General features: G+C 43.2%; 1 protein-coding gene across 1 annotated transcript; it reads right to left on the bottom strand.

Annotated features, from left to right (window-relative positions):
* Positions 1-13295: 13295 nt before the first annotated feature.
* MAGEB4 (MAGE family member B4) lies at positions 13296-17311 on the bottom strand. The gene is made up of 2 exons (XM_038586480.1): positions 17102-17311; positions 13296-14986 (listed from the first exon to the last, which is right to left on the bottom strand). Exon 2 carries the CDS (start codon positions 14930-14932, stop codon positions 13898-13900), a length of 1035 nt encoding a protein of 344 aa, XP_038442408.1. The 5' UTR covers positions 14933-14986; positions 17102-17311; the 3' UTR covers positions 13296-13897.
* Positions 17312-17582: the final 271 nt, after the last annotated feature.

Raw genomic sequence — 17582 nt, 5'->3', positions numbered from 1 at the left:
TCTTTCCCAAATACTTGCCTGTAATCAGCTTACTCTCTACTTTGGGAGAGAGCAAGATAATAAACTTTTTAATTGTAGTTGGGCTAAGAATACCTAATGTGAGAACTACACTCTTAATAAACTTTTAAGTACACAATAAAATATTGTTAAATATAGGCACAATGTTTTCCCCCTAAGCACATTTTTTTCTTTTAAAAATTTTAAAAAAATCAATTAATGAACATATAGTGTATTATTAGTTTCAGAGGTAGAGTTTAGTGATTCATCAGTTAGGCACAATGTTTTACAACAGATCTCTAGAACCTATTCATCGTGCATAACTGAAACTATGCCAGTTCAACAACAACTTCTCATTTCTCCCTGACTCCCAATCCCTGGCCACCACCAGTCTACTCTATGTTTCTGTGTGTTTGACTATTTTGGATGCTTCATATAAATGGAATCATGAATTATTTATCCTTCTGTGACTGGCTAATTTCATTTAGAATAATGTCCCCCAGATTCATCCATGTTGTCTTATGTAAGATTTCCTTCATTTTTAAGGCTAATAATATTCCACTGTGTGTATATAGCACATTTTCTTTATTCATTTATCTACTGGTGGACATTTGGGTTGTTTCTGTATCTTGGCTACTGTGAGTAATGGCATAATTAATGGAGGAGTGCAGATATATCTTTAAGATTCTGCTGAGTGAAGTAAGTCAATTGGAGAAGGACAAACATATGATTTCATTCATACGGGGAATATAAAAAATAGTGAAAGGGATTATAGGGGAAAGGAGGGAAAATGAGTGGGAAATATCAGAGAGGGTGACAAAACATGAGAGACTCCTAACTCTGGGAAACGAACAAGGGATAGTGGAAGGGGAGGTGGGCGGGGATGGGGTGACTGGGTGATGGGCACTGAGGGGGGGCACTTGACAGAATGACCATCATGTGTTATACTATATGTTGGCAAATCAAACTCCAATAAAAAATATACAAAAAAATAAAAGATTCTGATTTCACTTCCTTGGGTATATACTCAGAAGTGGGACTGCTGAATCATGTGGTAGCTCTCATTTTAATTTTCTAAGGAGCCTCCAAACAATTTCTCCATACTGGCTGCACCAATTCACACTCCCATCAATGATGCACAGGGTTCCCTTTTCTTCACACGCTCACCAACACTTGTTACTTCTTGTCTTTTTGATAATAGCCTTCCTACCTAACAAGTTTGAGGTGATATCTTATTGTGGTTTTGATTTGCATTTCCCTGATGAGTGGTGTTGAGCACCTTTCATATACCTATTGAACATTTGGGTGTCTTCTTTGGAAAAATATTTAAGTTCTTTACTCATTTTTTTAAAAATGAGTTGTTTGCTATTGAGTTGTAGGAGTTCCTAATATAATTTGGATATTAGTCCCTTAGATATATTGTTTACTTCTATTTCCTCCCACTCCCACAGATTGCCTTTTTGTTGTTACCATTGTTGTACAGATGCCTTTTAGTTTGATTAAGTCCCACTTGTTTTTGCTTTTTTTGCCTGTATTTCTGTTGTCATATTTAAAAAATCTCTTCCAAGACCAATGTCAAGGAGATCTTTTCCCTAGTGATTTTGTGGTTTTGAGTCTCATTTTTAAGTCTTTAATCTATTTTCCATTAATCTTTGAGTATGACATAAGTAGCATCCAATTTAATTCTTTTGCATATGGATATTCAGTTTCCTAACAGCATTTAATGAAGAGATTATCCTTTCACCATTGTGTATTCTTGGTGGCCTTGTCACAAATTACTTGACCATTTATGCATGGGTTTATTTCTGGGCTTTGTTCTGTTCCATTGATCTATGTCTCTGATTTTATACTAGTATAACACTGTTTTGTTTTGAGAAAGAGAGTACATGAACAGAGGGTAGGGTAGGGACAGAGGGAGTTAGAGGGAGAACATCTTTTTTCAAGATTTTATTTCTTTATTAGAGAGAGAGAGAGAGAGAGAACACGCAAGCAGGGGGAGCGGCAGAGGGAGAGGGAGAGGTAGGCTCCCCACTGAGCAGGGAGCTCCATGCAGAGCTCCATCCCAGGATTATAGGGCTTGACCTCATGACCCTGAGATCATGACCTGAGCCAAAAATCAAGAGTCAGATGCTTAAATGACTGAGCCATCCAGGTGCCCCAACACTGTTTTGATTAATATACTTTTGTAATATAGTTCAAAATAAGTATAATGCCTACATCTATGTTCCTTTTTCTCAACATTACTTTGCTATTCAGGGCCTCTTGTGAATTCATATGAATTTCAGGTTTTTTTTTTATTTCTGTGAAAAAGTCCATTGGAATTATGATAGCTATCGCATTGAATCTGTAGATCACTTTGAGTAGTATGAATATTTTAAAAATGTTGTTTCAATCAGTGCACATGGGATATCTTTCCTTTTATTTGTGTATTCATTTTTTTCCTTCAAGGTGTTATTGTTTTCAGTGTACGAATCTTTTGCCTCCTTGGTTAAATTTATTCCTATTTTATTTTTGACACTTTTAAATAGAACTGTTTTCTTAATTTCTGTTTCAAATATTTTGTTGTCAGTATATGGAAGCACAACTGATTTTTGTGTTTTGATTTTATATCCTGCAACTGAATACGTTTATTAGTTCTAACATATTTTGGGTAAATGGGATGTTCACCTCAATCTCTCCTACATGGGGAGAAGTCATAATCTCTCTCAGGGCCGATCTGTGCCAACTTGAGGGAGGGGATGATGCCAAGGAAGCCTAATTACTGCTCCTACCCATTTCAAGTGTAGTTTATCTCAGTTTAATGCTAACATGTAGTATCACATATTCTTAAATAGATTCTGGACCTTTAATAAAGGTATTTTTCACTTATATTATTGTTAACTTTGTGCTTCTGTGGCAAATAAGGGCTGGAAATTTTTGTTCCATCACCTTGCTGATGCCCCAAACTTTTATTTCTTGATACCAACAATTCTACCACAGGGTTCATTCACATTTGCAAGAAAATCTCCATTCATATGACATATTATTTTGCTCCAGACCACAAAAAGAGATGCAATGTAGGGCACCTGGGTGCCTCAGTCAGTTAAGCATTTGACTTATTTTTTAAAAGATTTTGTTTATTTATTCATGAGAGATAGAGAGAGAGAGAGAGAGAGAGGTAGAGGGAGAAGCAGGCTCCATGCAGGGAGCCTGACGTGGGACTCGATCCCAGGTCTCCAGGATCAGGCCCTGGGCTGAAGGCAGTGCTAAACCGCTGAGCAACCCGGGCTGCCTGCATTCAACTTATTATTTCAGCTCAGGTCTTGATCTTACGGTCCTGAGATCGAGTCCAACCTTGGGCCCTGTGCTGGGTGTGGAGCCTGCTTATATATTGTCTCTCCTTTTCCCCTTACCCCACTCCTCACCTTGGCTCATGCATGCACATGCTCTCTCTCTCTTTCTCTCTCTCTCTCTCTCTCAAAAAGAGGGATGCAAGGATTTTTATTTTTTTGTACAAAATATCAGAATGTTTATACTTATCCTGATCAATAGCAATACATGTGTGATACATATTATTCATAAATACAGATACTGAAGTCATATAAAGCTTCTATTTCAAGGAAGAGTATTTTAAAAATACCAAAAAGAAACCCAAAAATAAAAACAGATAAATCTCCCAGTTAAGTAATGCAAGAAGGGAAAGAAGGCATAAATGTTTTCCTTCCATCCAGCCCACCTAGGTGCTTAACTACTTAGAATGTTCATCTCTCTTTTCACCACAAAATGAAAAATCCCCACCCAGATTTCACTAGACGTGGGAGTTGCTACTGGTCTCGGCCCTGGCACATGCCCTGACCATGGCAGTAGTGCCAGGCCTGGCTGCAACTCTGGCTTCTATTCTCTCTTTCTCACTTCTCAAAGCCTCTTTACACTTCATAGAAAGTATACTTTAGGGATCCTTGGGTGGCGCAGCGGTTTGGCGCTTGCCTTTGGCCCAGGGCGTGATCCTGGAGATCTGGGATCGAATCTCACGTCGGGCTCCCGGTGCATGGAGCCTGCTTCTCCCTCTGCCTATGTCTCTGCCTCTCTCTCTCTTTCTGTGTGACTATCATAAATAAATAAAAATTAAAAAAAAAAGAAAGTATACTTTATAATTCATATGGAATTCAGGATCTCCAAGTTCTGACAGCAGGAACTGGACTCTAGGCCATCAGTGTTGTGGGCGGGTGCTTCCTTCATTCTTTTTAGGGAACTCACATTTATATATGACAACTCCCTCTTTTGATCTGAGACTGCCATCCTTAGACCAAGGCTCTTAAGATCCTGACAACTGTGATGAAAAAGTGAGGAGATTTTCAGCCTGACAACTTTTCCTGGAGGCCTCTAGGTCTGAGAGAAGTAAGGGGCTGCTCTCTCTGTAACACCCAATATTCTGGGATGTTGCTTTCTCTGTTCCCCACTCCTGGTTCATGGGTATCCTCCTAAAAGCTCTTGTCACTTCTATTAAAGGCTTCTTGGGAAATGTCACATCCTTGAAAACTCTTTTGAGCAGTTTCCCTACTCCAAACTTTGCAGAGAATGGGTCCTTGTTCTAGGAGTTATATGAGATGGCATCCACAGCACAAATCAGGGGGCCCAGGTAAGTAGGCTGTAAGAGAAATATATTGGTATATTCCTTCTCTTTCTTGGCCAGAGTTAAGGTCTCATGTAACCTCTAATACATTTATTTATTTATTTATTTATTTATTTATTTATTTATTTAATAAATTAATTTTTTATTGGTGTTCAATTTACCAACATACAGAATAACACCCAGTGCTCATCCGGTCAAGTGTCCCCCTCAAGCCCGTCACCCATTCACCCCCACCCCCCGCCCTCCTCCCCTTCCACCACCCCTAGTTCGTTTCCCAGAGTTAGGAGTCTTTATGTTCTGATATTTCCCACACATTTCTTCAGCCATCCCTTATATTCCCTTTCACTATTATTTATATTCCCCAAATGAATGAGAACATACACTGTTTGTCCTTCTCCGACTGACTTACTTCACTCAACATAAGACCCTCCAGTTCCATACACGTTGAAGCAAATGGTGGGTATTTGTCGTTTCTAATGGCTGAGTAATATTCCATTGTATACATAAACCACATCTTCTTTATCCATTCATCTTTCCATGGACACCGAGGCTCCTTCCACAGTTTGGCTATTGTGGACATTGCTGCTAGAAACATTGGGTGCAGGTGTCCCGGCGTTTCATTGCATCTGTATCTTTGGGGTAAATCCCCAACAGTGCAATTGCTGGGTCGTAGGGCAGGTCTATTTGTAACTCTTTGAGGAACCTCCACACAGTTTTCCAGAGTGGCTGCGCCAGTTCACATTCCCACCAACAGTGTAAGAGGGTTCCCTTTTTTCCGCATCCTCTCCAACATTTGTGGTTTCCTGACTTGTTAATTTTCCCCATTCTCACTGGTGTGAGGTGGGATCTCATTGTGGTTTTGATTTGTATTTCCCTGATGGCAAGTGATGCAGAGCATTTTCTCATGTGCATGTTGGCCATGTCTATGCCTTCCTCTGTGAGATTTCTGTTCATGTCTTTTGCCCATTTCATGATTGGATTGTTTGTTTCTTGGGAGTTGAGTTTAATAAGTTCTTTATAGATCTTGGAAACTAGCCCTTTATCTGATACGTCATTTGCAAATATCTTCTCCCATTCTGTAGGTTGTCTTTTACTTTGTTGACTGTATCCTTTGCTGTGCAAAAGCTTCTTATCTTGATGAAGTCCCAATAGTTCATTTTTGCTTTTGTTTCTTTTGCCTTCGTGGATATATCTTGCAAGAAGTTACTGTGGCTGAGTTCAAAAAGGGTGTTGCCTGTGTTCTCCTCTAGGATTTTGATGGAATCTTGTCTCACATTTAGATCTTTCATCCATTTTGAGTTTATCTTGTCTATGGTGCAAGAAAGTGGTCTAGTTTCATTCTTCTGCAAGTGGATGTCCAATTTTCCCAGCACCAATCATTGAAGAGACTGTCTTTCTTCCAATGGATAGTCTTTCCTCCTTTATCGAATATTAGTTGACCATAAAGTTCAGGGTCTACTTCTGGGTTCTCTATTCTGTTGCATTGATCTATGTTTCTGTTTTTGTGCCAGTACCTCACTGTCCTGATGACCACAGCTTTGTAGTACAACCTGAAATCTGGCATCGTGATGCCCCCAGATATGGTTTTCTTTTTTAAAATTCCCCTGGCCATTCGGGGTCTTTTCTGATTCCACACAAATCTTAAAATAATTTGTTCCAACTCTCTGAAGAAAGTCCATGGTATTTTGATAGGGATTGCATTAAACGTGTAACTTGCCCTGGGTAACATTGACATTTTCACAATATTAATTCTGCCAATCCATGAGCATGGGATATTTTTCCATCTCTTTGTGTCTTCCTCAATTTCTTTCAGAAGTGTTCTATAGTTTTGAGGGTATAGATCCTTTACATCTTTGGTTAGGTTTATTCCTAGGTATCTTATGCTTTTGGGTGCAATTGTAAATGGAATTGACTCCTTAATTTCTCTTTCTTCAGTCTCGTTGTTAGTGTATAGAAATGCCACTGATTTCTGGGCATTGATTTTGTATCCTGCCACGCTACCAAATTGCTGTATGAGTTCTAGCAATCTTGGGGTGAAGGCTTTTGGGTTTTCTATGTAGAGTATCATATCATCAGCGAAGAGGGAGAGTTTGACTTCTTCTTTGCCAATTTGAATGCCTTTAATGTCTTTTTGTTGTCTGATTGCTGAGGCTAGGACTTACAGTACTATGTTGAATAGCAGTGGTGAGAGTGGACATCCCTGTCTTGTTCCTGATCTTAGGGGAAAGGCTCCCAGTGCTTCCCCATTGAGAATGATATTTGCTGTGTGCAAATAACCAAAGTGAAGATGGTTTCGTAGATGGCTTTTAAGATGTCGAGGAAAGTTCCCTCTATCCCTACACTCTGAAGAGTTTTGATCAGGAATGGATGCTGTATTTTGTCAAATGCTTTCTCTGCATCTAATGAGAGGATCATATGGTTCTTGGTTTTTCTCTTGCTTATATGATGAATCACATTGATTGTTTTACGGGTGTTGAACCAGCCTTGTGTCCCGGGGATAAATCCTACTTGGTCATGGTGAATAATTTTCTTAATGTACTGTTGGATCCTATTGGCCAGTATCTTGTTGAGAATTTTTGCATCCATGTTCATCAGGGATATTGGTCTGTAATTCTCCTTTTTGGTGGGGTCTCTGTCTGGTTTTGGAATTAAGGTGATGCTGGCCTCATAGAACGAATTTGGAAGTACTCCATCTCTTTCTATCTTTCCAAACAGAGTTAGTAGTATAGGTATGAATTCTTCTTTAAACGTTTGATAGAATTCCCCTGGGAAGCCATCTGGCCCTGGACTTTTGTGTCTTGGGAGGTTTTTGTTGACTGCTTCAATTTCCTCCCTGGTTATTGGCTTGTTCAGGTTTTCTATTTCTTCCTGTTCCAGTTTTGGTAGTTTGTGGCTTTCCAGGAATGTGTCCATTTCTTCTAGATTGCCTAATTTATTGGCGTATAGCTGTTCATAATATGTTTTTAAAATCGTTTGTATTTCCTTGGTGTTGGTAGTGATCTCTCCTTTCTCATTCATGATTTTATTAATTTGAGTCTTCTCTCTCTTCTTTTTAATAAGGTTGACTAATGGTTTATCTATCTTATTAATTCTTTCAAAGAACCAACTCCTGGTTCTGTTGATCTGTTCCACAGTTCTTCTGGTCTCGATTTCGTTGACTTCTGCTCAAATTTTAATTAACTCTCTTCTTCTGCTGGGTGTAGGGTCCATCTGCTGTTTTTTCTCAAGCTCCTTTATGTGTAAGGTTAGCTTTTGTATTTGAGTTCTTTCCAGTTTTTGAATGGATGCTTGTATTGTGATGTATTTCCCCCTTAGGACTGCTTTTGCTGCATCCCAAAGATTTTGAACGGTTGTGTCTTCATTCTCATTAGTTTCCATGAATCTTTTTAATTCTTCCTTAATTTCCTGGTTGACCCTTTCATCTTTTAGCAGGATGGTCTTAACCTCCACGTGTTTGAGGTCCTTCCAAACTTCTTCTTGTGATTTAGTTCTAATTTCAAGGCATTATGGTCTGAGAATTAGCAGGGGACAATCCCAATCTTTTGGTATCGGTTCAGACCCGATTTGTGACCCAGTATGTGGTCTATTCTGGAGAAAGTTCCATGTGCACTTGAGAAGAATGTGTATTCAGTTGAGTTTGGATGTAATGTTCTGTAGATATCTGTGAAATCCATCTGGTCCAGTGTATCATTTAAAGCTCTCATTTCTTTGGAGATGTTGTGCTTAGAAGACCTATCGAGGGTAGAAAGAGCTAGATTGAAGTCACCAAGTATAAGTGTATTATTATCTAAGTATTTCTTCACTTTGGTTATTAATTGGTTTAAATATTTGGCAGCTCCCACATTCGGGGCATATATATTGAGGATTGTTAAGTCCTCTTGTTGGATAGATCCTTTAAGTATGAGATAGTGTCCCTCTTCATCTCTCACTACAGTCTTCGGGGTAAATTTTAGTTTATCTGATATAAAGATGGCTACCCCTGCTTTCTTTTGAGGACCATTGGAATGGTAAAAGATTCTCCAACCTTTTATTTTCAGGCTGTAGGTGTCCTTCTGTCTAAAATGAGTCTCTTGTAGACAGCAAATAGATGGGTCCTGCTTTTTTATCATCTGAAACCCTGCGCCTTTTGATGGGGTCATTAAGCCCGTTCACGTTCAGAGTTACTATTGACAGATATGAGTTTAGTGTCATCATGATATCTATTCAGTCCTTGTTTTTGTGGATTTTTGCACTGGACTTCTTCTTAAAGGGGAATTTTAAGAGTTCCCCTTAAAATTTCTTGCAGAGCTGGTTTGGAGGTCACATATTCTTTCAGTTCCTGGCTGTCTTGGAAGCTCTTTATCTCTCCTTCCATTTTGAATGAGAGCCTTGCTGGATAAAGTATTCTTGGTTGCATGTTCTTCTCATTTAGGACCCTGAATATATCCTGCCAGCCCTTTCTGGCCTGGTAGGTCTCTGTGGAGAGGTCTGCTGTTACCCTAATACTTCTCCCCATAAAAGTCAGGGATTTCTTGTCTCTTGCTGCTTTGAAGATCTTCTCTTTATCTTTGGAATTTGCAAGCTTCACTATTAAATGTCGAGGTGTTGAACGGTTTTCATTGATTTTAGGGGGGGATCTCTCTATTTCCTGGATCTGAATGCCTGTTTCCCTTCCCAGATTAGGAAAGTTTTCAGCTAGGATTTGTTCAAATACATATTCTGGCCCTCTGTCCCTTTCGATGCCCTCCGGAACCCCAATTAAACGTAGGTTTTTCTTCCTCAGGCTGTCGTTTATTTCCCTTAATCTGTCTTCATGGTCTTTTAATTGTCTTTTTTCCTCAGTTTCCCTCTTTGCCGTCAACTTGTCTTCTATGTCACTCACTCGTTCTTCCACCTCGTTAACCCTCGTCGTTAGGACTTCTAGTTTGGATTGCATCCCATTCAATTGATTTTTAATTTCTGCCTGATTGGATCTAAATTCTGCAGTCATGAAGTCTCTTGAGTCCTTTATGCTTTTTTCTAGAGCCACCAGTAGCTGTATAATAGTGCTTCTGAACTGGCTTTCTGACATTGAATTGTAATCCAGATTTTGTAACTCTGTGGGAGAGAGGACTATTTCTGATTCTTTCTTTTGAGATGAGGTTTTCCTTCTAGTCATTTTGCTCAGTGCAGAGTGGCCAAAAACAAGTTGTATTGGGAAAAGGAGAAAAAGAGAGAGAAAGAAGGAAAAAAAAGAGAAAAAGAAAAAAGAAAAAAGGAAGAAAAAAAGGAAAAAAGAGAAGAAAAAGAGAAAGAAAAAGAAAGAAAGGGGAAAAAAACGGCGGGGGAAGCAATCAGAAATCAAAAAGAAAAAAAAAACCACGTGGGAGTATCTTCTGATTCTGTATACTTTAAGTCCCTTGACTTCCCCTGGAACTTGTCTGTCTAGCTGGTCTTCTGGGGGAGGGCCTGTTGTGCTGATTTTCAGGTGTTAGCACTTGGGGGAGCTTCTCTGCCCCCTGCCTGGTGCAGGGCTCAGAGGGGGTTGTTTACCCCGTTAGGCCCCAGGAGGAACAACTCCAGTGGCGGGGCCAGCTCTGGAGCCCTGGAGTCACCCCCGCAGGAACTCCGGAGCTCTCCTCTGCAGGGGCCTGGAGGCTCCGGGGCAGGGCCGCCGCCCCAGCCCCTCCTATCTGCTCCCGGGTCAATGTGTGCACCCTGCAGCCCTTTAGGGAGCCCGATGCACTCTCCTGGGCGCGCAGGTGTCTGTTAGTGTCCCAGGGAGCCTGAGGGCATCCCCGCCCTCCTGGGGTCCTGCTCTAACTCCCTGCAGGCGCCTTTCTGCCCAGGAAGGTTGGTGCGGCTCCTGCTTCTCCCAGACGGGGCTCTCCTGTCCTGGGGACACTCGCCCCGGCCTTAGCCCGGCTCCTCGCTGGGTCCCTCCCCTTTGGAGGCCTTTTGTTTCTTTATTTCTTTTCCCCCCCCCCGTCTTCCTACCTTGATAGAAGCACGAACTCTTCTCACGGTAGCATTTCAGCTGTTCTCTCTTTAAATCTCAGGCCGAATTCGTAGATTTTCAGGATGATTGGAAGGTTATCTAGGTAATTTGGTGGGGACAGGTGATTTGGGGACCCTACTCTTCCGCCATCTTGCCCCTCCCCCTTCACATTTATTTTTTATAAGGAAGTGGCTGAGTCAGATAATTTTTTTGAGCTCCTGATCTTTTCTGAAATCACATATGTAGATGATCCTATAGCCTGCAAATATTTCTTTTTTCCCTTTATTCATACCTCGTATTTATTATAGTACTATTATTGCTCTGGCATATCATAATATATCTGGAATGGAGTAGTTGGTTGCCTCATCCCTCTTACACGATTCCTTTTTAATTTTTAAAGTTTTTATTTATTAGAGAGAGAGAGGGTATGAGAGAGAGAGAGAGAGAAAGGAGACAGAGAGAGAACATGAGCAGGTGGGGAAGGGCAGAGGGAGAGGAAGGAGCAGGCTCCTTCCTCCGAGCAGGGAGCCCAACTTGAGACTTGATGCCAGGACCCTGGGATCATGACCTGAGTGAAAGGCAGACGCCTAACAGACTGAGCCACCCAGGCTCCCATATTCTTTTTTTGAAAGATGTATTTACTTATTTTAGAGAGAGGATGAGCATGCGAGGTAGGGGAGGGGCTGAAGGAGAGAATCTTCAAGAAGACTCCCCACTGAGCATGGAGCTCAATTCCATGACCATGAGATCATGGCGTGAGCTGAAACCAAGTTGGACTCTTAACCGACTGAGCCATCCAGATGCCCCCTCATATAGGATTCTTACCTTGACACTGTAAGAACTGGGATTCTACTTCTGAACAACCAGCTTGTAAACCAAGGTCCTCATCTCCTTGAGATGCTCCAGGCAGAAGTCGGGGGGCACTTGAGCCTGTCAGCTCTTGCCTGTGCCTCCCAGGCTAAGAGTAGAAAAGGGGTTAGTTGTAGCCCCGTCAGCTGTGGGTTGGGTGATCCCCATGTCAACACACAGTGTCTTTACTTGGAGCCTTCCCTTTTCCTGGGCCTCCACCCTCTCTGCTGATCTGAGGATATAGCCCTCAGACAAAGGCCTCATCTTCCTGGGACCTCAGTTGAAAGTCAGTGTTAGCCACAAGCAGCCAAAAGTCTCTGAACTCACTGAGCTGACTATTGGGACAGGATTTTTATGGGATTGCACTGTCCTGGCTGGGTCATTTCTTCATCCTCTTTCAGGTCTATCTCCATAATTTCTGATAGACTGATACTCTTTTCTCTAGTGACCTGAGAACTCTGCCCTTAGATGAATGCTCTTATGGCAGTGAGAAGCCTTAAGAATAAGTGAGGGTATGCTCATCTTGAAAACTGTGTCTGAGACCCTCCATGTTTAAGAACAGATGGGTTTGAAGCCCCTGGCACCCCCTGTGTTCTGCGGTGTTAGTCTCTCCAATCCTCCTTCTACATGGGGCCCTCACCTTTTTTTTAAATTTTTTTTATTTTTTATTTTTTTTTTTTGTCTCTAGGACTTATGGCTTCCTGGCAAATTCCACAGCTCTGCAAACTCTGGAGCACTTTATGCGTTGCAAACCTTGTAGAGAATGCATCTTTATCCTGGGAGTGATATGAAATGGGGAAGCTGTAGCACAAGGCAGGAATTCCAGGCCAGGTGGTGTGGGGCTGTCAGGGGAAAAAATATATTGATCTATTCCTTCCATTCACAGCCAGGTAAAGATTCTCATGTAACTTCTATTCTGGTAGATTTACTTTCCATGGGTAACAGATTGTCCAGACTGATTTTGTGAGCTCCTAATCTTTTGAGGTTATTTAATAATGCAAATGTAGATGGTCACACTGTCACCTAATCTCATCATTTATTTATACTTTTCAATTATTTTGGTATTCTTTTTGCTCTGGCTATATATTTCAATTCAGGAGTTTGGATACAAAGCCATTCTTTTGATCACCTAAGACAAATCTTGAAGTACTGAAACTAAATCTTAAATAAGAAACACAGGCTGTGTCCAGGGTGGGAATAGTAAAACAGTGTGGGCTCTATAATCATCTAGTCCACCTTCTCATGCCCTAGCCCTATGAATTCTGGCACATTGTCAAACTCTAACTCTATGAGCCTCAGGCTCTTCTCTATGAAGTAGGTTTGATAAGCCCTATCTTGTAGGACTGGTGGAGTGTGTGTAATGTACAGAAAGCATCTGTTGCCGGGCCTGTCTTGTGCTTAGACATTAAGGAATGGCAATTACTGTGATTATTTTGACCTCAGACATTATCATCTATGTAGCTGAGGGTTTTTTTGTTGTTTATTTTTACATCTAAGACATGTTGAAGAATATGCAGTGCTCTGGCCAAGAAAACCTCCCAATCACCCAAAATTCTCCTTAGGAATGAAAACTAAGTAGTATGTTCTCCTCGCCTCCTCTTTACCATGCTTTTCACTTGTTCTTTATGAAGTACTATCTCACCCTCTTCCATAAGGACAGCTGCTCTTAGAATCTATAATTGCATGGGCAGAGTCTGGGTCTTCTTTGACTAAATATCCCCAGTACAAGGATGAAGACTTCCCAAGAACAGATGCTCAATGTCTGTTTAAAATAAGAGACACAAGTAAATAGGTCTGATTCACTATAATTTATATTCTCAAACATTTTTTAAAAAGATTTTATTTATTTATTCGAGAAACAGATAGAGAGAGAGGCAGAGACACAGGCAGAGGGAGAAGCAGGCTCCATGCAGGAAGCCTGACATGGGACTCGAACCCGGGTCTCTAGGATCACGCCCTGGGCTGAAGGCAGTGCTAAACCACTGAGCCACCCAGGGTGCCCTATATTCTCAAACATTCTTGACAAACATAAACAAATTCAGGTATATGTCTTTTAAGTTTACAGAAAGTAAAGCAAACCAAGAATTAACCAATTTTTACTCTATCTATCTATCCATTCATCCATCCATCCATCCATCCATCCATCTTCTGTTCCCAACTATTTTAGTGTGGAACTCTTTCAAATATCTAAGGATATTCCTATCCTAGAGCCATGTTAGCTTATTCTGGATCACAAAAGTGATTTAAGGATTTCCAATCTCTATTTCAAAAAAATAAAACTCTTACTCCTAAACCTGATAAACAGCAATAAATGTGTGATCCATATCCTTCATAAATTTATATTCTGAATCTAAATAAACTTTCTGTTGAAAATAACACTGCTTGAAAAACAAAAACAAAGCTAGCAAGTTATGTGTGTATATCAGGAACACTAGGTAACAGGCCTTTCCAACCACAAAGTGAAGAATCTGACTCAGCCCTCTCTAGGGAGGAGTGGAGTGGCTGGATGTGGCCCTGGAATGTGCACTGGCCTTGGTAGCAGAGGCAGCCTTAGCCGTGGCTCTGGCCTGGGCTCGCTCTTCCTCATCTCGCAGAGCCTCTTCATAATGGGGCAGGAACACACTGGGGACGGTATCATGGACCTTCGCCAAAAACTCTAGGACTTTCATCTTGCTGGTCTCGGCATGGGCTCTCGGGCCCCACAGGAACTCGTAGCGTGGAGGATCACTACCGGACACCTGGCGGTATTCCAGGTACTTTTCCTGCACCAAATCTTGGGTGATGAGCTTCCTTGGCTCCCCAAAGATGAAGTGCCTCTTTCCATCATAGATGCCCAAGATATTCAGGAATTCCCAGATACCTTCTTCAGAAGTGCAGTTGCCATTCAAGAAGATCACACCCAGGAGAGGCATAAGAAGCCCATTCTTAGGAAAGCCCCAGCCATTGCTCACATCGCTATCACTGGTGAGGTTTAGGGTGCTCATGAGGGTATAGGAGTGACCACCAGGCTTGATTTCCTTTAATTCTAGGCCAAAGACCAGCTCCATGCGCTCAGAGGTTCTCTTGAAGATTTCAGGGAAATGCTCCCTGTACCTTTTGTTGATGATCTTCAGCATCTCTGCTTTTTTAATGGGCTCCTTCAATTTATACTTATACAGCATGAACTGCACCAACAACCCCACCTTCCCGGTTAGAGGATCTTTGGGAGCACTCGCAGTGGAAGTTGAGGCCTGGGAGGAATGTTTACCTCCCTCAACCTGGCTCTTGGCACCTGCATTAGATCTGCGGCGTGAACCACCTGCAACAGCCCTGGTGGTGGTTGGGGCTTCCTGAGGCTCCTGGGAAGTGCTAGCAACAGGGGAGCTTGGGGGAACATTCCCTAAAACAGAAGAGGTGGAAGGAGTGGTCTCTTCCTCCTCTGCTGTGGTGGCCTGAGCACTCTGGAGACCTTGGGTCTCATCTCTGTTACGGCGGCGTTTCTCACGAGCACGGAGCTTACTCTTCTGACCACGAGGCATAATGGCTGTGATCAGGGATGGCACGCAAGAGTGTGAGACAGGTGATTTGTGCACCTGCAGGAGGGAGAATAAGATGGTGCTATCACCTTCAACAGGTAGATTCTACTTTGGCTTTATTATTTTTTAAATATTTTATTTACTTAGAGAGAGAGAGAGCAAGAGAGCGTGCGCACAAGCAGGGGGAGGGGCAGGGTAGAGAGAGAAGCAGACTCCCCACTGAGGGGCTCTATCCCAGGACCCCAGGACCATGACCGGAACTGAAGACAGATGTTTAACCAACTGAGCTACCCAGGCACCCCCCCACCACACACACTTTGGCTTTATTAAAGGCCACCTCTGAAGCATCCTTGAGGGTGCTGTTCTAGGACCCTACAAAGGCTCCCATTCTCTTGGTCAGCCTGTCCTCTAAAAATCCCAGAAAGGAACCACAAAACCCTCAAAGTGAGTCTTATTTGCATCCTACTAGCCCTGCCTTGGGTTTACTCAGGTGAGAGCAGGTGTTTGCTGTGAGGCCCCCTGTGTTCTGGCATGCTGGGTCTTCTCAGTTTATCTTTAGTATTATGTCAACTCTTGGCAGAGCTGGGAACTCTCCCCTTTGCTACTATAAAGTTGACACCTCAAAGCTCCCTGGGACCCAGGAGAAGGAACTAAAGGGGTGCCTCGGTCTACCTCCCTGCTAGGGGATATCCAGTACTGTGAACTCAAGAAGGTCCTCTCTGGCCTGACTTCACTGGGATCCTCAGCATCATTTAGGGTCCTCATTGTGGCTCCTTGAAAGGTTTAACACCACTCCCCTCTGTTGACTGGTGGCTGCACCTTCAGACTAATAATACCATTGCCTTTATAACTGATATAAAGAAGTGAGGCAGATGTTCAACCTGACAGCCCTTCCCTCTGAGTTCCTGGGATGAAATCAAAGGGTTAAGATGGGCACTTCGATGTCTCCTCTATTTAGGATAGGATGAACCCTTGATTCCTCACTCAGGTTCCTCAATTTGGCTCCTGGTAGAGAAGCTCCACTTTTTTTTTGAATTAGTGCTAATGTCCTCATAGCAAGAGCCAACTTTCCTAAGTCCCAATAAGAAGAATGAAGACCACCTTATCTAACCAAACATGGTCCCCCAAGGGTAAAAGCTATTGCAGGAAAACTAATGTCCTATGGCAGGTGATCCCCTATAGGATCCCCACTCAAGGTCTAAATCTGACTCATGGTAGGGTCTAAGATTTCTTCCTCTGCTGGCCTAGAACCACTCCCCTTGGCCCAAGACCCTCACTGTCCTGTTACCATGGAATGGGAACTGATGAACACCTCTGCCTGACATCTATCCTTGAGGCTTCCCAGGCCTGATAATAGGCAGGATGCTTTGGGGCTCCAATGATATGGCATGGGACATGCCCAGAGTTCTCAAGGTCCTCACTATGCCACCTGGCATAACCTCAAATCCTATCTCTGCTGGCCTGAGGCTGCCTGCTTTGACCTGGCCCATCACCTCCCGGACATGTTCTGGGAAGAAGTGAGTATAAGGTATCATGTTACCATGCCCAAGTATCCCAGGTATGAAAACAGGACTAGGCCTTTATGTGGCCCCCTTCTTTTTGGGAAGAGTCCTCCATCCTCACTTAGTATCACAACCTTGACTCCTGTTGGGGACTGGGTCCCTTTTGCTGAGTGGGGCTTATTCCACGAGACCAAGGCCCTCCCCTCCCTGAAATCACCTCCAGTGAAAATGAGGAGGCACCTCAGCCTGCCAGTTCTGCCCAGGGCCCGCTTTGCTGAGTTTGGGAGTTGTCTAGTGTAACCCTCAATTCCCTTAGTTGCTAGAAGGGAAATCAGCTCTCTTGACGTCTGTCTACCCTTCTGGGAACCTCCCAGGGCAGAGTGCATGGGGGCTTCCTAGTATGGCCCCTTCTGTTACGTAAAGGTTTACTCATTGTACTCGGGGCCCTAATCTCAATCCAGTCAGGCCCTAGTTCCCCTCCGTGTGTAGAATCGGGGCTACTCCCACAGACCAAGGCCTTGTCTGTGAGCCTTTCTAGGCCAAATTTGGCCTTATAGGCCGCTGGGACCTTCCTGAGCCAAACCAAAGGGTCAGGTTCAGGGACCCAACTTTATTATGGGAGGCCGAGGGGGGAGGAGGAATCTCTTCGGTTCCCCCTCAGAGTTCTTACCTTGAATTCAGATCAGTCCCGGGAATCCGGCTCCCGCCAAGCGCACAAATATGGCGCCCGGCGGTGGAAGCCCCACCCAGAACGGAAGTCGGGTGAACCGCATCCGGTGTTGGCCGCGGTCCAGGGTCTCCAAGGATTGAAAGCAGAGGCGGGGCTCTGTGCGACTTCACTGCTTAGGGCTCCTCACGCAGGTCCTCACCGCGTCTCTCTGGGCCTGGGCTTCTCTCTCTGCTGGCCCGGGCCTGCCAGCGCCCAGAGCCCCCAGCCTCCCCAGTCCTCTTGCTATTCTCCTGGCTACTCCTTCCTGGGCCACAGAAGCCTGAAAGCAGGAGCAGGGCTCTTGGAGGCATTCTGTGGGTTGTTTTTTTTTTTTTTTTTAGCATGAGAGGTGGCGTGGGAAGCGGCAGAGGGAGAGGAAGAGAGAGCATCTTAAGCAGGCTCTGTTCCCAGGGCAGAGCCCCACGCAGGCCTAGATCTCACT

This window comes from Canis lupus, chromosome X, assembly GCF_011100685.1.
Source record: "Canis lupus familiaris isolate Mischka breed German Shepherd chromosome X, alternate assembly UU_Cfam_GSD_1.0, whole genome shotgun sequence".
Taxonomy (NCBI): Eukaryota; Metazoa; Chordata; class Mammalia; order Carnivora; family Canidae; genus Canis; species Canis lupus.
Note: the sequence above shows the minus strand (reverse complement) of the source record. Positions and strands in the feature narration are given on the sequence as shown.